Raw genomic sequence first — 19,081 nt, forward strand, 5'->3', positions numbered from 1 at the left:
TGGGCATTCGGTGAAAGTTGAGGTCCGAAGCCATAACTGTTCATATTATTGAGTAAGGCGTAGGAAAGTACCCCTTTTTGACATGGTCATCCCTACTTTTCACCTGGTTTTAGATGCAATTTTCACCAAACGTGTTCTGTGTTCCTGCTAACCAGGTGCCCAGTGTAGATTTCTTTCCCTAAAACTGTACAATTATTTCCCAGTTGGCAATGCTTTCGGCCCCCCTACAACTCCCTAGTAAATGGTGCCCCTAGTATCTAGGGCATGGGTACCAAAGAGGGTCCCCAAGGGCTGCAGCAAGTATTGTGCCACCCTCTGGGACCCCTCACCTAGCACACACTCTGCCATTGCAGGCTGCGTGTATTGGTGCATCTAAGAGTGAAAACACAACATGGCACAGGGCCTGTGTGCCATGCCCACTAACACTGCATGCAGTATATGGAATTAACTCCTTCAGCAGGCCTTGCAGTCCTAAGGCATTATATTATATGTGAGGACATGTCTGCATGAGCAGATATGCCCTGGATATATATTTATCAAATCTTAGACATAGTGACTGAACAGGGAAGCCAGTTTAATTACATATGCTGGACACTGGTCAATATGATTTCCCGTACATGATGGCGTCACTGAAAATAGGGATGTTTGGTATCAGTGCTAGTAATGGATTTATTATTACATGTACCCAAAGGGCACCTTAGAGGTGCCCCCTCAAAACCTACCATCTAGCCGTGTGTGAGCTGACCAGTTTTAGTTAGCCTGCCACCACTAGACAGGAGTCTGACCCCCAAGGGTGAGAGCCTTTGCTCTTGAGCGGTAATAAATCCTACTTCCAGATTACACACCCCACCCAACAGGATGACCTGCAAACCTGAAATCCAAGGCAGGAGGCTTCAAAGAAGTCCACTGCCCTTGGTATGCATATCTGGCTTCACTCACAGGAGAGATGTTGATATTCTACTAAGCACTTTTTTCCTAGTTTTAAAGAACTTGGACAACAAGCAAGTCAGTGGATCCCACTTTATACTGTCAAAGCAGACAGGAGATGTGTGTCCACTGCTTAAACTTTCAGCACTGGTTTTGGGTGGGAATATAACCACTCTAATAAATTTATAGGCTGTCTAACATATTGAAATGGCCCTCCTTTTTTCGGTTTGTAAGATTAGATTGGGGTGTGTTAGTTTTATTAAAAGATAAAGAATGATAGCTAGGGGTTTAGCATCAGAAATGTGGGCTATGGCTTGTAGTGTTGTGCCCTCTAAAATTTGAGAGGTCCCTGGAATTTCAGATCCACCAAGATAGAGTGCTATTAAAAGTTGACTCTTGTGCTTTTCCAGTTTTTGTTTTTCGGAACTCCACAGAGGCGCATTTTATTACTGTGTGATCAGTTTCTCACGTCTATCACTTTGTGTCTTAAATACCAGTGTTTCTGGCTCTAGCTAGCCAACACGGATGTTGAGTCAGTTTTCTAGGTCTCACTGTCTTTTTTCTGCAGAATCAAAGCAGTGGTGAATTGTAGCTTTGTCTTAACGTTGGAAATCAACTTCAGAAGAAATGATGGTCACTTTGGTCTCCATTTTGTTGATTGGGTTGTTTGAACACAGAAATGGCCTTATAAAAGAGGACTTGCTGGGCTAGTCTTGGATAAGTCCTGTAGGCCACTAGTAGATTCCAGGGCCTTCAGGATGTAGAGTTTGAAGGCTCCAGACTGTTCCTTTAAAGTTGTGGGATACAACCATATACAATATATGAATCCAGGGAGAATGCCCATAGCGAAGAAATATTATTGAAAGTAGGTACATTTTTCATCTACCTAATTTTACCTTACTTCTGGGACATCCAACACCTTCCCAGCCGAAGTACACTGCTCACTGCAGAAACAGACTCTGGACTATATGCAGTATTGGTGCCTTGCAGTTCTTGGTCATCTCTGAATTATCCAGACTAGTTTGTGGCCATACGACTGGCAGAAGTGCAGTCTGCAAAAACAAGTTTTTAACTTTTGTTAAGATTTTAAAAGCTGATGTTTTTTAAACATTTTTGTATGGGTACCCGATATAAAATCTCATGTTAATGTTAGTTTAATGAGACGGTGTGTAAACAAAGCAAAATGGAATGTAAAGCATGTCTGTTGTGAAGGCATAACTCTCTAGATTGATCTATATGTAACCCTTGCGCTCACCTTCTTTTAGTACTGGCGGCAGATGTATTTGATCATAGTACTTGCTATGATCCTGGCTGTGTTCTTTGCTCAGATTCATCCCAGCTACTTCACCCAGCCGTGGCATAGACTGCGCTCTGTTATCTTCTGCTCTGTGTCTGGATATGGAGTCATTCCTACAATACATTGGATCTGGATCAATGGAGGATTTGGGGCTTCAATTGTCCAGGTAAGGTGACAGATATATGAAGTGTCCCTTTCACTGCATGCTTATTTTTTTCAAAGAGTACTCATTTTGTGGATTTGCTTGAATGTCTAGACCAAAGATTTTCAAAGGGAAAATAGATTTTTATAGCTTAGATCTATCTGTTTTTAGATTTAAGAGTGTAGAATTGCATCTCCTCTTACCTGTGTTGTAACTTCAGTTGCTTCATTTAAAGTTCAGATTTTCATATCTCTGAAAATAGAGGTGTTTGAAAGTGCACTAAAGACATTTCATACTAAGTTTATCCTATGTACTTTCCAATTTATCCTGAGAATTTAGCCCTAAAACAAGCCAAGCCTGTCACTATGCAAACCTGTTTAGTATCCATTATTTCAAACCAAACTTCAGAATTCTGAATTTATGCAAGTTTAAATAGCACAGATACGGCCCATAGGCTTCGGTGCACCATTCTAAGACAACTTAATGTTTTTACAGAGCACATTAACAAACAGCTAACAGGTATGGAATTACGATTACTCATAAATTGCATATGTATAGTGCATTGTAAAAACAATATGTTCATCTATACAGCGTGAAATACAAAGCAAATATAAAATTGCTAACTTTCTACAGAGCCTGAATTAAAAACGCATAGCATCAGTGGTACATTAATACATTTAAAAATAGTTACATATGAACAGTACGCTGCTAAAACAAAAGGTTCATCTATGTAAGGCAAAAGTATTGTCCACCAAGGAATGGAGCAGAGCGTTGGGCTACCTGCGTAAGGTCTCTTCCAATGCCCGGTTCCCATATATCCAGCATAATATATAACACAGAGCCTATTTAGCGCCAGCGAGATTACATAGATATTTCCACCATTGGTGCCAGAGTTCCAGCGCTGTTGTGCTCCTATGGCGGATATGCTCTGGCGCAGCCTGTGGGTTGTGGACGGAGGTCAGTGTCACCCTTGCCCTTCTCACGTGCCATTTTGACTTAAACAATGCGGCCAGTTGCTAGTGGGCCTCTGCAGATACTGAAAAGCGGGAGGCGCCGCAAACCGCTTCATAGGTCTATCACTGATGCTTACCAGGCAGCCAATTGCAATGCACTGGAAGGCCACTGTGCTTCAGAGAGCGGCACAGTGGTGGAGGTTAGTGGCCCGGTGAGGTGGAAGCGGAGGTGCTTCATCAGGAGGAGGTGCAGGGACTGAGGAGATACTCAAATTGCCACCAAGTTGGGCGAGCTCCTAGCAGAGCCGCAACGATGTTGGCTCTGCATACCAGGGTTGCCCCTTCTTGGAGGGATAGGTACATCACAACCCCCCATCCTTTTCCTCCCCTGCCCTTCACACCCGTGTGGACCACGGCATCGGTTGGACACTTCCACCCCAGGAGCACATTTATCAACATACAGAAGTTAGGTACCTCTAGAATGGTGGAGTCGCAAGGCCCCAGTCCTGCATGGCTAAAGGGAGCGTTTAGATCATGCCCACGTCTCCTCATGGGAGCGGAGGATAAGGCTCAAGATTGTTGTTCTTATATTCTTGTTTCAAATCTTTTATACCATCTTGATACAAACAGCTACCTTGGCATTGAACATCTTTGTAACATAATGATGTACCTTTACTCCTGTATTGTGATGCTGCCATCAGTGTACTAAAACACACAATAAAGATTGTTTAAAATAAATACCATAAAAGTATAATGGGTGACTAAAAATGCTTACACATAACATGAGAGAGAATAGAAGTGAGTATGAGAGGGTGGGAGGCAGGTAGCAAAGGAATCTAGACAAAATACGGGGTAATGTTTAGAGCGAGGTGCATGGTAAAATAAGCTGATTGCAATTGGAGATGTGAAAAGGGAGTATGAGAAGAGAAATAAAAATAGAGAGGCCTGCAGCGGAAACATATGATTAACATATTTTGAGAGCAAATGGGACAGTGCCTTTGGAACAGAAGTAATTTCAGCTCCTTCCTTAAAGCCTCTAGCAAGGAAATGGACTGTCGATTGGGAAAGAGGGGCCCCGATTTTGGATGCTCTGCAGGGAAAAGTCTGTAGTATTGTACCTTCCTTGAAAACTGGAGATATTGGTAGCAGCAGTCCAGTACTGAAAAATGATCCGATAGGCCAGGCTGTTTGAATGTACTTTAAAACAAAGTGGTACTGGCACGAACATGAAAACCACGTATTACAGCCACGTTCTTTAGCTTTCAAAAATGGCAACAGGTTTGGCATTGGGCTCAATGTCTTCTCATGCATATTTTGAGAAAACACCTGCCTAGACTGAATAATATTTTTGCAGATCTCTTGAGCGGAAATCACAAAGAATTCCAAACAGAAATTCATTACAACGTCTCTCAAATTATTGTAAAGGAGGGAGTACCCACAATTAGATGTTTGCAACAATAAGAAAAAATGCCAAAATGATGCCTCCGGTTATTAGACCTGAAGTCACTTGGAAATATTCTGTGGTTAAATTGGCTAGGGGCTTTTGATCATGTTTTTTTACCCTCAACCAATGCTCTTATGTCATTTGCAAAATGTATCGCACATCCATGATCCTAGTTTGTTTGACATGGGCTCGTCAGCCATGGTTCTTGCTTCTGGTAGACATGTCAGTGTACCTGTTTAGTATGTCTCTGCCTCTGCGAGTTGCCACATGAGCTGAGCCAACAAGTGGGTTTGCTTGTATTTTCTATCTGAGGTCTTACATTTTGGAACATGTGATCCCACAATTTAGCTATTTCGAACTTCAAACAAGTGTGCAACTATTGTTAGGTAAGCACGATAGGCAACTAATAAAGCAGGTAAGTCTTCAAATGTGCACAAAAACCTTGATACCAGCCTGGTCGCACTTTTCACATAATACTCTAGAAACAATAAAAGATCTCAGTGATAGGTATGTATTTATCGGTGATAGACACCACGCTTGTTGTGAATCTCTAACCACTTTCCCATGCTCTTTTTCTGATTTTAATCTATTTATGGCTTATGGGCCTCATTTAGGTTGTCCTAGTCATTTGTAATCTCTGCATCAATTTCTAATTTTTCAGGCAGACCTCTGAATTAATACGTATAATCACAGAGAATTTGTTTGAATTTGGGTCTCTAGTTGGCAGAGATATGCACCCTGTCCAAGTAGGGACCAGAGTCCTAGTCAGGGTAAGTTACAGCACACCCTAAATTATCCTGTGCTCATCCTCCGGTAGTTTGGCACAGAACAGGCAGTGACTTAGAAGGCAATGTGTAAAGTATGTATGCAATAACTCATACAGTAACACAGTGAAAACACCACTAAAAAGTACTCTACAGCAGTTTAGGAAAATAGACAATATTTATCTGAATAAAATAAGACCAAAATCCAATACACACAAGTCAAATATCAATTTTAAAATGTTGAAATGAGTTTCGATCCTTAAGAATCAGTGGCTGTATCCTTTTAACACACAGTACCTGAGATGTGTCAAAAATAGCTATGGAGAGGAGGAGAGGCATTGAAAGGTGAAGCGATGCATTGATTTTTCCGACACGGCAAAGGTGATGCATCATTTCTTCCCACGCTGTAAGGTGTGGCGTTGGTTTCTAGGAACACAGCCTCAGTTCTTCACTGAGATGCTGGGGATATTTTTAAGCCCAGGGATGATGTATGGAAAACCCAGAACGTGTTGAGTATAGGCAATAGACTCTGCATCAGTCCATCAGGTGATGTGGTTTTTCAGCCGTGAGGTAGGCGCTGCAATAATCCAGCAGGTGTTTTGTTCAGATTTTGCAGGTGTTGCATTGATTTTCTGACGCGCTGGGTTTTCTCTTCTTTGGTGAAGTCTTTAATAATCCTGATACCTCAGAACAGGAGGCAATCTCAATCCAAGCCCATGGAGACCATTTGAGGATGAAGGCAGAGTCCTTCAAGCGGTAAGGGGTCAGCAGGCAGCAGGGGAACAAGCAGGCCAGTAGTCCTTCCAGCAAAGCAGTCTATATGAGTCCTTTGGGCAACCACGCAGTCCCTTTGACAGAGTCCAGTTGTATGGCTAGAAGTGTCTGATTTGGTGGGTGTCACAGACCCGATAAATTTACCCAAAAGTGCATTTGAAGTGGAGGAACCGTCAAAGAGTGGTGTGAAGTGCACAAGTTCCCCTTTCAACCCAACCCTGTCTGCCAGGAGCCCTGTTGGGGGTTATCAGTCCTTTGTGAGGGGGAAGGCTACTGGCCTTTGAAGTGTAAGAGAGAGACCCTTCACCCTTCCTGCCCATGGAAACCCATCTGTGTGCAGATGAAATGCGATGCAGCTGACTGTCCAGTGTTTATGGCTGTCTGGGTGGAATGCACAAGGTGAGCTGTCAATCAGCACAGACAAGAAGAGGATTGGAGACAGGCTGTAAGGCACAGATAGCAAGAAGTGCAGGGAATTTCTAAAAGTGCCATTTATGAAATAGTAATGTAAGATCCGACTTAAACAGAAAGTAGGATTTCTTACCACCATGCCAACCATACCAAATATGACAAGTCCATTCCTCTCAGATCAGAAATTACCACTTAAAAGCATATAAGAGAATCTCTAATGCTGGCCTATGAAAGGAGCAGGCTTCATAGTAATGAAAAACGACTTTGGGAGTTTTTTTACTACCAGGATATATAAAACTTACAAGTACATGTCCTGCCTTTTACTTACGTAGCACCCTGCCCTATGGATTACCTATGGCGTACCTTAGGGGTGACTTAATTGGAAGAAAAGGGGAATTTAAGGCTTTGCAAGTAGTTATAAATGCCAAGTCGAAGTGGCAGTAAAACTGCACATACAGGCCTAGAAATGGCAGACCTGGGACGTGGTTAAGAGGCTACTTATGTGGGTGGTTCAATCAGTGCTGCAGGCCCACTGCTAGCATTTAATTTACATGCCCTTGGCACTTCTAGTGCACTTTACTAAGGGTCTACATGTAAATTAAATATGCAAATAGGATATGAACCAATGTTACCATGTTTTAGGGAGAGAGAAATGCACTTTAGCTCTGAGCCCTAAAGCCAACAAAAACAAGGTCAGGAAAAGAGGAGGAGGAAGGCAAATAGTTTGGGGTGACCTTTAAGTCCCATCCTCACCACTGATCACCAATGTTCGAAATTGGGTCTCTACTGGCAGAGATATGCACCCTGCCTATGTAGAGACCACAATCCTAGGCAGGGTACGTCACAACTCAATTTAAATTAAAGTACCCAAAGTCCTAAAGCCAATGACAACGAGGTCAGGAAAAGAGGAGGAGGTATGCGAAGTGTTTGGGGTGACCCTTCCGAGAGGACCATTTTCCAACAGAATCATTGCGACTTTGCTGTATATGCTTCATATTGGTATATAGAGGGTTATATATTCTTCTATTATGTCGCATTGCTTCCTTGATAAAATCAGAGAAAGCTAAACCTGTCTTGGCTGCCCTGGCTGTTGTATGTACATGGCAGTTCATCTTCCCATATGAACAACTGTAGAATTGTGACAACCATTGAAGAACAATAAATTGATGTTATTGGACTTAACTTCAAGCCTGGGACAAAGCTCTTGCTGTTTTCTACAATTCATTTGAAATTTAATTGGTGTGTGCTCCATCCTTTTGCATCTAGGTTTACAATTTAATATTATTTGCACCTTGTTGTGATTCTGTTCACCAGGACCCTCTTAAAGAATCAGTTCAATTATTCATCCTCCATCTTCTTAACCTATAGAAATTCAAGCGTAGCTTACACTTCCATATGAATACATTACACAGCTGCTTAGTTCCAGAGCCGACAACATGCATCTGCTTTTAAAATACCTTTAATAAAGGTCTTTAACAGAGAATATCCCACCTAGGGCACTTTTGGGAGTCTTGGGATTCAAGTATTGTGCTCAGGAGTTTGATGAGCCCTCTTTTTAAGCAATTGCTTTCACATATAGTTCAGCAGTTGGCATTAAAGGTAATTAGACATTATCGATAAATGGATAGTATCAACAGGTACACAAGGAAGACATTCTCCTTTTTATCCATCCACTCTTCTCATCAAACGTGGTGTATCAGTTTCATATCAGTGAATCCCTCAAGTTACTAACATGTTAACTGACAAAATGTGGCAGAGATCTTTACACATGCATGACAATAGACGAGCTCTCGTGGCTGGAACCCAAGAAGATGGCAGTGTACCTGCAGAGCTCCTGCATGTCTATCTATAGTAAACAGGTTATGGGAGCACAAATCATTTTTTGACTAACAGGCATGAAAATCTGAGCTGCTGTGAAGTTTTGAGAGCAGGGAGTTGGATAATATATCCTGCCATTCTAGTCCAAAGTCTTTAGTGTTTGATCTGACTACACAGACGTGCACTCTGAAGACCTTCAAAAGTGACACCTGGCTCTTCACAAGCTTCGTGGTCCGATGATCAGATGGCTGTATTTGAGAACCGATCCCTGGGTTCTGATCTCCGAAAGTGGCCCTCTATTTCTGGTCCTCGGAAATGTAGTGACCCTTGAACAGAGAAAGTAAATGTATGTACTGCAACTTGTTATATACTTGAGGCCTAGAGGTCCAAGAGGCCTACTGATGTTGGGAAGAGGCAGATGCATGTATGCTAGGAGTAATAGTACTAACAGCACAGCTACTTTATCCAGTCAGAACACTGCTTGTTGGAGGCATGCTGTCTGATACGTGCCAGAACATTACCATTTGCAGTGTACAACGAAGACTGTGGAACACCGGAGTTGATTGAGGAGCTGTGCTTAAGGCAGCTCAAGCTTTGTACTTTATACTGTTTTTGTGCTACATTTTGTGCCTGTCTAACAGTGATTATGCACTGCTGAACTCATTTATAATTTTCTGCATTTGCCTGTATTAGAATTGACTCATGAGGGGTCAGACATAGACTATTACCCGCTTGAAACGATTATCCGTCTTGCAGGATGCAATTAAGGTCAACGGGAATTTCGAAGAGAAATATGCAAATTAGATGACAGGGGGGCAGATCTGCTACCAGTTGCATCAAATTCCTTGAGGTTTGGGTCTCGAAGATGCTGAAAGTTACTTTTGTGAGAACCTTTGAGACTAAGATTTCCAACTTGAAAGGCTAAAGATATTAAACACCCCAGGGCACTCATCTTCCGTCCACTTTGTTTTTAACAATGCTGATCGGATGCTAGCGTACATACTGAAAGCCCAGCATGTCATCTGGCAGGGTTTTATGACAGACATCTCCCACGGTTACTCTAAAGAAACGCTGCATATCATAAAGGCTTTCCTGTTCCTGGGGAAGAGGCTAAAAGATCTGAATGTGTCGTCCTAGATTTTCAGACCCATCCAAATGTGTATTGCCCTCATAAATCAAAATCCAGCAAAACTGGAAAGATAACTAGACAGCATCTCATACTCGGATATGGACACCCCATTTCCCAGTTACTGAACGTTTCTCCTCATTTGTGTCAACTATTAATGGTTAGGAAGTCCTTAGGCTCTAGGCCGAAAAGATCTGCGCTGATTATAGATTTTAAACCCGAGCTCAGCGTTTCTTAATTCCAGTGCTTATTATTAGATGTTGACTATTCTCTAAAACATCCGACGTTGCATCCAGAAGTATTGTGTCTATTAATTGCCTAACTTTCTCATAAGCGCTCTTGTTTAGTGATGTTTTTACACCATTTATTAGAATGCGATGTGCCGGTTTCTCGTGCACTCTACACTCCTGCCTGATAGTCATTAGACTGAGGATGAGGGTGGGTAACCTGGATTTTTGAATGAGTGTGTTTTTTGTTGCTTTTGTTCCTTTGGTATTCCTTAGTTTTTCTACCTTTAACCTATAATCTAAATTACCTTTCGGCTCGCCAGTGGATTGGGATGGAAGATCACTGATTGCACATCTGCAGAAAGGCAGCCCTGAAATATACCCATAAGCATCGATGCCTCTTTTGAGGATGAACCCCGATTTTGAGAGTTAAGAAAATGTTACTTAATAGAGATTTCAATATCCCGGTTGATGGGGCTACAGATAGAACGTCCAGACGTAACTATTGCTTAACGCAGTCCCATAAACACAAGACACAATTATGTAGCAGGGCAATCTTAACGATATGTGGTGCATGCTGCACCCACATGAAAGAGATTTTACTTTCTTCTCTCATCTGCAGAACAGATAATGGTGGATTGATTATATCATTACTGACGGGGGCCACCTGTCTCTGGTAGAGAACACCTGTATTGAGTCTGTACTTATATTGGATCACGCTTCCAAACCTTCTCACTTGGGTGATTCAGTAGCCTCTTCTGAATCGCAGCTACTGAACCCTGAACTTCTAGGAGTCTTGACCCGATTAACCGATCCATTGCCCAGTTTCTGTCTGAACATCGGGTCTAATGTTCCGCACTACAACTATTTTGGGCACATTGAAAGCATCTCCAAAGGTATTCCTAATCAACACCATTGCAAAAAGCAATAAAGAATTCAGTGCAGTCATAAACCTAGAAGACGGGACTAAACAATTACAACATCATATTCACATGAAAGGAAATGTATACATGGTACGGTTGAGGGAAATGGGAAATAAACTTAAAGAAAAAGACATGACGGGGCACTGGCCCACTAGAACTATAATAATTATTAATTATTGTAAGGATTATCACTCCAATTTGTATACCCCAAAATGTATTAAGACATTCATGTGAAGCGTACCTTAGTAACATCCATTTATGAAAACTGACGATGGAGGATAAAGAGGCACTGAAGCATCCTGTGAACAATCAGGAAATCGTGAAGGGTTTTTATTTCCTCAAAAACAGGAAGGCTGACGGTTCTCGTGGTTTCCCAGCTGTGTTCTAGAAACGGGGCTCTAAGAGTGGCATTCAGCCTCTAGAGCAGTGTTTTTCAAACTCACGAAGGCCGCGCCCCCAGTGGGAAAAAATAAATCACTGGGCCCCCCTCAGAATTTTTCAAAACTATTCTATTAAGTTGGAAATGTTTAAATAAGTCAAGACTTATTTAAGCATTGCACTTAAAATCTGTTACCTTTTTTACAAATGCAATAAACATGTTTCTGCTTTAAACAAAGCACTATTATCTGCATAATCTTTATTTTGGCAAAGAGCCTGGTGCTGCCCCCCATCACTTGAGGCCCCCCAGTATGAAGACCCCTGCTCTAGAGAATCTCTTCAACTTTGTACATACTCTGAAAACGTGGAGAGTCCACCATAGTAATGATTCTCAAGGATGGCAAACACCCCATTCTCGCCAAAAATCATCAGCTGATATTTGTAATCAATAAAGACTGAACGATTTTAGCCAGCAGTCTGGGGCCCATCTTCCAAAACAACAGTCACCCCACACCGACTGTATTTCTGAAGGGGAGTTTTTCATCATTAACATGCCTTTTCTGACAACTCATCAAGAATTCTAGCTTAATTCCCTCCCTTTGCCCCTCCCTCTGCCCCGACGCTGGTGTTTCGTTTAGAATGGGTGTGGCCTGGACTGGCAGTTAAGGCTGGACTGTTCCTACTGCAGCAGCTGCTTTACATATGGGCTGGATCATGTGTGATAAGGCATGGTTGGCAAAATAACAATTGCCTGGGATGTGACTAAGTAATTACCAGTGGCTGAGAATAATTAAAGCATTCCTCCCATCACCTTTTTGTATTCCTTATGTACCCATCACATTTCTCACTTAACTACACTTGAGAAAAATATTCTCTCGTTGTTAGCTTTTCTCCTAGTCTTCGGTGGTAATTCCATTCTTTCACAGTGGAAAACTGCTCACAAACTCTCTCTTCTTGGTGGGCCTTCCTATGCTTTATGCTCAAAACGGACATCTCTGCATTCATTAGTCTGCCCTTATAGACATCACCCAATATGGAATCAGCTAGTTACTTAATAAAAATCTAATTTGGCTTAAGACAAATTTATGTCCCTATCTACAGCCGCGTTATTCGTAACTCAGAGAATAATTGCACTTATTCTCATGATGGCAGTTCAATGCTTACTGTCTATCTGGCAGTATACTCCCCTTCCACTGATTTTTACACGCCCGTAGAATATCTTAATCTCAATACTATAGCTAAATGGTATATACAATAGCCTTATGTTAAGACTGACTTGGAATATCTATATCTCTTACTCTGTAAGAATGGTACCGAGAGTTCTGCAGAACTCCCTCTTACCTTGCTTTACAAACAATAACGGGGAACTTGATGTATAATGTCAACATAATGTGATGTTTTGCACCCATTAATATAATTATATATGGGATAAAGTGTCCCACCATGCATTATGGTGATATTACAAGTCACTGAGGAGTTCCATTATCTCATATAGGAATGAAACTCCAGGAATTATTACTGAGGAATTATTTTGGAAGTATAAAGGAGAAAATAAAGTGCTTTCCTTTTTTTTCCACAAAGAACTGATTCAGTGCGATGTTGCTTAGCAGTCAAGCGCCAATATTCAACCCATGCCTCCACATAAGTATGCTGTTTGATGGCCAATTTATCTTTATCCCTAAGGAAGACAACATTTTGGAAAAAATTAAAAGGATACTAAAATGGCCCAGTCAATGGGACCTTACAGCAGCAACACCCGGTCTGCAAAAAGTCAGTGAAACAAAAACAGAAAGGTAAGCAAAATCAGTAGTTTGAGGCCCCTGCTTCTTCTCATCCATAGGAGCAACGCAAACATTTTCATAAGATCAAGCAATATACTTGAAGTCATTTTTTTATAGCAATGCAAGACCTAAAACCCGAGGCTCTCAAGCAACAAGGGCCACTCCTAACATAAGTGACGTGATTGTCATGCCCCTCTCCTAGCTCATACAACTGTGTTTGGGGGTACGTTAAGGTTTTGTCAGCCAGATGGAGGTAAGCAACCTTAGACCAGTGGGACAGGAATATTGCAGAGTTCAACACCATGCCAAAGAATCATACATCAAATAAAAATCTTTTGCTGCTCCTGTTGAAAGGTATATACTCAAAGCACAAAGAGCTCCCAATAACACTATTCAAAATATTACAAAACATAAATCGTGTACAAAGAAAAACATTTTTTAAAACAAGATCCGATATTATTTAATTATATTTTATGTAGCACTGCCACAGAAAAACTCCAGGGACACAAAAGCAAATTATATTTTTACACCCAGATAGCATAATTACATGTCGCGTATGGTGTACAATAAAAAGGTAATTTCAAGACAATAGAAAAATAGTCAACACAAACACGAGATATGAAGCTTATACAATTTTCTCTCCATATATATGTTCTCAGTGAGTCAAGTGAATACTTTAAACAATGGCAATGCATATAAGTTGTATACATATCTCAGAGATGGTTTTGACAAATGTCCAGAAACTTAAAATAACTTGTGCTGTAAAGATAGGAGGCGTCCTACGGCTTCGCGGGCTCCAGTGTGCATCCGGGCGGTGGCTTTTACTATATCGATCACAGGTGAGAGTTTCAAAAGACAATTTTTCACAGCTGCTGGTGCACGTTATGTTACCTATTTGAGTGCACATATTAGTCCTTTGCTCCACATTTTCTCCATCTTCCCATGTCTTTTAGAATGAGCAGCGAGTGTTGAACAAGATTCTTCTCGCTTCACATGGGAAAAACAACTGTGTTTAATAAATGAAAATGTCTTCACTTTAGTGTCCAGATAAAAAATGGAAATATGCCCTCATGAGGGCCTCCTAAAATTTTTACTCCCACCTATATTGGGATGAAAACATGTAGGCAATATTAATGAGAGGAATGTGGAGGAGCCATTTATACTTTTGAAAAAACTCTAAATGAACCATTAGGCGAAAACTAAATAAGGAATGGAAATATTTTTTTTTGAAGTGGAAGTAGGACTGTGAATACAAACCTCTCGCCTACTCTACTATGAGACTCCATTGAGTGTTTAGGTATACACGAAGAACAAGTTTTGTTGTTAGTCTTCACTTTGATTTTTAAGTTTCTGGACATTTGTCAAAACCTACTCTGAGATATATATATATATATATATATATATATCTCCTATATCTCCATCCCCTAGTGGCGGTAGCCACTAGGTAAGTTTCTGTGAACAAAAGTGGACTTTTTCTTGCCTATATCTTTGGCGCTGGTTGCCAAATCTTCATGAAATTTTCCAAAACAATTTGATGCTCATGTGAACTGCTGTCTGGAAAGTTTCAGGGTGATCTGTCAAGGTCAAAAGGGGGCTGAGAAAAACGGGTTGGGGGAGAGGTTTGCCATAACGCTTTTTTCCCATTCATTTTTCCATAGGGATTTTGAACAGTGACATCGCCCAAACCACTGGACGGAATTACACCAAATTTGGTAGAAAAGTAGCTCTTGGTGCTAAAATCGAGCTTTTTGTTATTTCGTGTAAATTGGTTCAGTCGTTTTTTTAGTAATTAAAGAAAAATCAAAATTGTATATATAGGGACGCGAAGGCACCACAAACCCTCCAGATCTCGTGCTGAGATCTGATTGGCTGACATCACTTAAACAAGGAAGTGTTGATAGCCATGTTGGGACTCTGCTTTAGCCGAGTCCCTGAAAAAAAAGTAAATCAATAAGAACTACCACCAGGGTAGGGACACCCTGCCTCCTTAGCTCTGATGCTGGGGTCTCAGAGGGAACCCCAGGGCTTAAAAAGTCATTTGGAAAAAGAAATCAGCACAGATCCACTGAAAATGTAAAAGAGAAAAAAAAAGCATGGGCTCCCATGCTTGTTTTGTAAACAGCCTCCGTGTGCGCCAGGTCCCTGGGGCAATTACATTTTGCATCGGGGGCCACCAGCTCCCTCCCTGCAGCCCTGGGGATGGCCACCTCACCACCCCCTCCCCACCCGCAGTCCCGGGGACCGCCAACTCCCCAGGGCTTTGAACTGATATGATGCGGGGGAGCTGCAAATATGCATGCAAGGAAACAGATGAAACCTTTGCTCCTGCAGGCAGGGAGCTGCTAGGACCGCTGAGGCATTGAGACTCTCCCCCGCAGTCCTACCACTCTCTCTCTCTTTCATTCCATAATGGGATGGAAGAGAGAGCGAGAGATTGCCATTGAAATGAATTCACAGAATTAGACTAGCAAGATGTTTGGTGCGAATGTTATAGTTATGTTTGGATGCAGAGCAGTACATAGTCACTTCTGACCTAATGGTCAAGGTCTAGTGCTGTCACTCAGTAGGTTTAAGGGTCAAATCCTAGTGTTGCTTGGCAGTATGTTTGTTTATTTACTAGTGTTTCGACTGTTAAACCTTTCTAGTGATGGAACATTCACGTTTCTTTCCAATCACATTTGTGGGTTGACTGTCATAGGTATGTATGAAGCATCACAGTAAGGAGTCAGCTATGGCCTAAAGGTTAAGGTCACAGACACACACTGAAAGATGAGGGTTCTACTCCAAGTGTGCCCCTGGTCATTTTCCTTCTTTAATTTCTTTTAAACTTCAAAAGTTTAAGGTTCATTCTGAAAGGTAATCTCACTCTTTTTATTTGAAAAATATATATTTCTTTTCAGTTTGTCCACAAATATCTCATTCTAAGTGTATCATTCATCAAAGCCTAAAACAACTCTATCTCTCTCCCTCTCACTATCTTTCTCTCTCTCTTTTTCAGTCTTTCTCCCACTCTCAGACCCTTGTGGGCCCACTCACAACCCCACTTAGACCCTCATGCACCCACTCACAGACCCACACTGACACACCCACTAAGACACTGATGAGCCCACTCTCACACCCAGACAAACACTCTCACAGCCACTCTCACCCCCAGGTACACCCTCACACCTGTTCTCACACCAGAGAGACAGGCCATGACCACCTCTAGCCATGCACAGCCAAAGGGTTGTGCGCAATATGGGGTTGGGTGGTTAGGGGGGATTGGCCGCAGAGTCTGGCCACAGGCCAGGCCTTGTGGGCAATCCCGCTGCACACCGCTAAAGGCTGTGCACAACGCAAGGTTGGGTGCTTATAGGGGGTTGGCTTGGCCAGGCCCTGAGCCAACCACCACAGCGTGCAGCCAAAGTCCGTGCGCGGCTCTGGTTGGATTAACATATGGTAATGAAAATTAGTAGAGGTTAAAAAAAATAAATCATAGAAATTCACTTGGAAAAAAACAAAGGTTACAGGGGCGTTATAGTTTGGCTCACATTTTAAATGTACCAAACCATAGAATTCAGCTGTTATAGTTAGGGTAATCTTGCCATGCACTGCTAATTACCCCACAAATTACAGCACTCAGGATATCTTTGATAACATCATTGATAATATCAATGTAATATTTGCAGTAACATTTTTGACGAAAAAACTGTGCATGGCAGGGACGTGAGCTATAGAGCGTTTAGCTTGTTTGTGTGTCCTTATACTAAGTTTTTTTGTGACAGTGCTACATAAAAATAAAATTATGTATCAGATCTTGTCTTAAAAATATTTTTTCGTAGCACATGATTCATGTTCATATTGTGTAATATTTTAATAGTACTTTATTTAGGGCTATTGGGGGTCTTTGTGCTTTGAGTATATTTATGGATCCCTCCTTGCCTGAGGCCTTACAGGATCAAACCCTTTGATATCTATGGTCTGTTGGAAGAAAAGGCATTCTCTTCGTCCAACAAAGTGCTTCCACTAGTTGAGCTAAGGGAATGGATGTATGTACATACACCTTGATACCAAAGAAGGACAGTTCACTGAGGCCTTTATCTGACATAAGGCTTCTGAACAAATATCAAGAGTTAGCACTTCAGTCCCACAACACTACAAGATGGCCTTTTACTATTATAGAATTTTACTTTATCACTACACTGCATCTAAAAGATGCTTATTCTCATAGAGTGATGCATCTATTAGATCACAGAATTGTGAGGTTTGTGGTAAGTGCCAAACATTGCTAGTTTAAGGCATCATTTACCATTATGTTGGTACCCAGAGTCTTTACCAAATTTATAGTGGTGGTGGCAGTACATCTTTGTGCTCAGAATATTTAATCATATTTATCTGTACGTGGACAGGTGGCAAAAAAAAGCAAACATGCAAAACCAAAAATTGTGGAGACATTGTTATTGTTACACAGTCTAGGGTCCACAATTAACATGCAGAAATTACACTTTCAGGCACTTCAGACTGAGAATTGTCTGGCATCTATACTCATCATGGTGGTGATGACAGCCTATACCATAATAGTGTTTCAGCATTTCAGAAATTAATCCTTCTGTACCAGATGTCACAATACCGGGCCATGAGAAAGCCGATAAACTGACTTGAAGCCTCCAAGGTCCAACTCTGTTTTATGTAAGCCTTGACTCCATCTTAGATAATGGAGGTCGCCATCTTTCCTGATATATGCAGCATTATTATCATGTCTGCCTTTTGACACAGACGTCGTCTAACCTTATCTTTCTAAGAACCGTAACAATGTCAAGTCATTCGACTAATAACATAGTAATAACACCTGATGCAACATTAGTCTGGGACAGGTGTCTACTCTTTCCATGTCAGGGTTGAATAAGAACAAATACAGGAATATAGCCGAAATAGTGTAGTCTAAATTGATGTCCTTTTAACTTACATTTTCATAAGGAAATGTCTGGGATGCATACCTTAATGCACATAATCTATGTCAGACATGCCTAAGCTTATGCCAGAAATTCAATTTTCTGATAAGATTTAGTATATAAAGACTGCCATTATATAAAGACTGCCACTTGACCACTTGTGAGGAGAGGTCCTTCCCCCTGATTATCCTATAACAGTGGTTCCCAACCTGTGGTCTGGGGACTCATGGGGGGGGGGTCCGCGAAGCCTCTTCAGGGGGTCTGTGACTGCTTTGAAAAATAAATAATATTTGCAGATTAGGTCCCCAGCTTTCAATAGTGACTCAGTGGAGGGTCCCCGGATTCCAAAATTGATTCACTGGGGGTCCCCGGGTTCCAATAATGATAAATTGGGGATCCACAGAAGTCAAAAGGTTGGGAACCACTGTCCAATAAGATTCTGCCAGAGATGGTCTTACCTACTGCAGCACACTATGCAGATGCTACATCTTGCCTGAAGTGATAAAGCTGAGTCGCAGAGGAGGACCGCTACTGCGGCATGTGTGTGTTCTTCGCAGGGAAAATTGTCTTCACACGTCTGCTGATTAAGACAGCCTTTGCTATCATTAAGGTATGCAGTGCATCTCATCTCCCTAAGAAACTGTAGACTGTAAGTTGCTCTGCCTTTATATATTCTTAGTATACCACATAGAAGTAGATGTTAGGGTGTTAGGTTCTAGATTACATTTTAACCATTTAATAAATGTTCATTTTATTCTAGTTTTTGATAATATTCTGTGTAGTTTACTTAGAATTGTTCATTCTTCTTAGTACATAGGCTGTGTTATACTGTGAATAAAGAAAATAGGTTTGTTACTGTTACCAGGGTGCCCCTGATCCCTTCATAGGGGTTGTTAGTAAGCCGAAGGCCATACTTCTATTTCAACAACACATAATTAATTTTATAATTAGCACATCATTCGTGTTTACACATCGTAATTAACACATCATTCCGAAGATGGCATCTTGCTTGTTCCTACTGCCACGTTAGACATGCTTCCACTTCAGTTTGGTCACAGACAAAAGGGTTTTGGGTAGATACAGTGTTTTGACATCCACAATGCAGCATCAACTTAAGTGGTGGAACATGTAAAATCTGTATATAAACAATATCACCCCTTCTCCAGGGCTACAGGCTTCAAGCCC

At 41.4% G+C, this 19,081-nt stretch overlaps 1 protein-coding gene across 8 annotated transcripts in view; it reads left to right on the plus strand.

The window, feature by feature from the left end:
- PAQR3 (progestin and adipoQ receptor family member 3) overlaps positions 1 to 19,081 on the plus strand; it is a 906,524-nt gene that overhangs the window by 428,378 nt on the left and 459,065 nt on the right. For 5 of the 8 annotated variants that reach the window (XM_069236804.1, XM_069236807.1, XM_069236808.1 and 2 more), the window contains one exon: positions 2,193 to 2,390. In XM_069236804.1, coding sequence (XP_069092905.1) covers positions 2,193 to 2,390 — 198 coding nt within the window. The remainder of the gene's footprint in view (positions 1 to 2,192; positions 2,391 to 19,081) is intronic. The other 3 variants (XM_069236806.1, XM_069236809.1, XM_069236810.1) reach the window with 1 other exon arrangement.

Source organism: Pleurodeles waltl, chromosome 1_2 (genome assembly GCF_031143425.1).
Source record: "Pleurodeles waltl isolate 20211129_DDA chromosome 1_2, aPleWal1.hap1.20221129, whole genome shotgun sequence".
Classification (NCBI taxonomy): Eukaryota; Metazoa; Chordata; class Amphibia; order Caudata; family Salamandridae; genus Pleurodeles; species Pleurodeles waltl.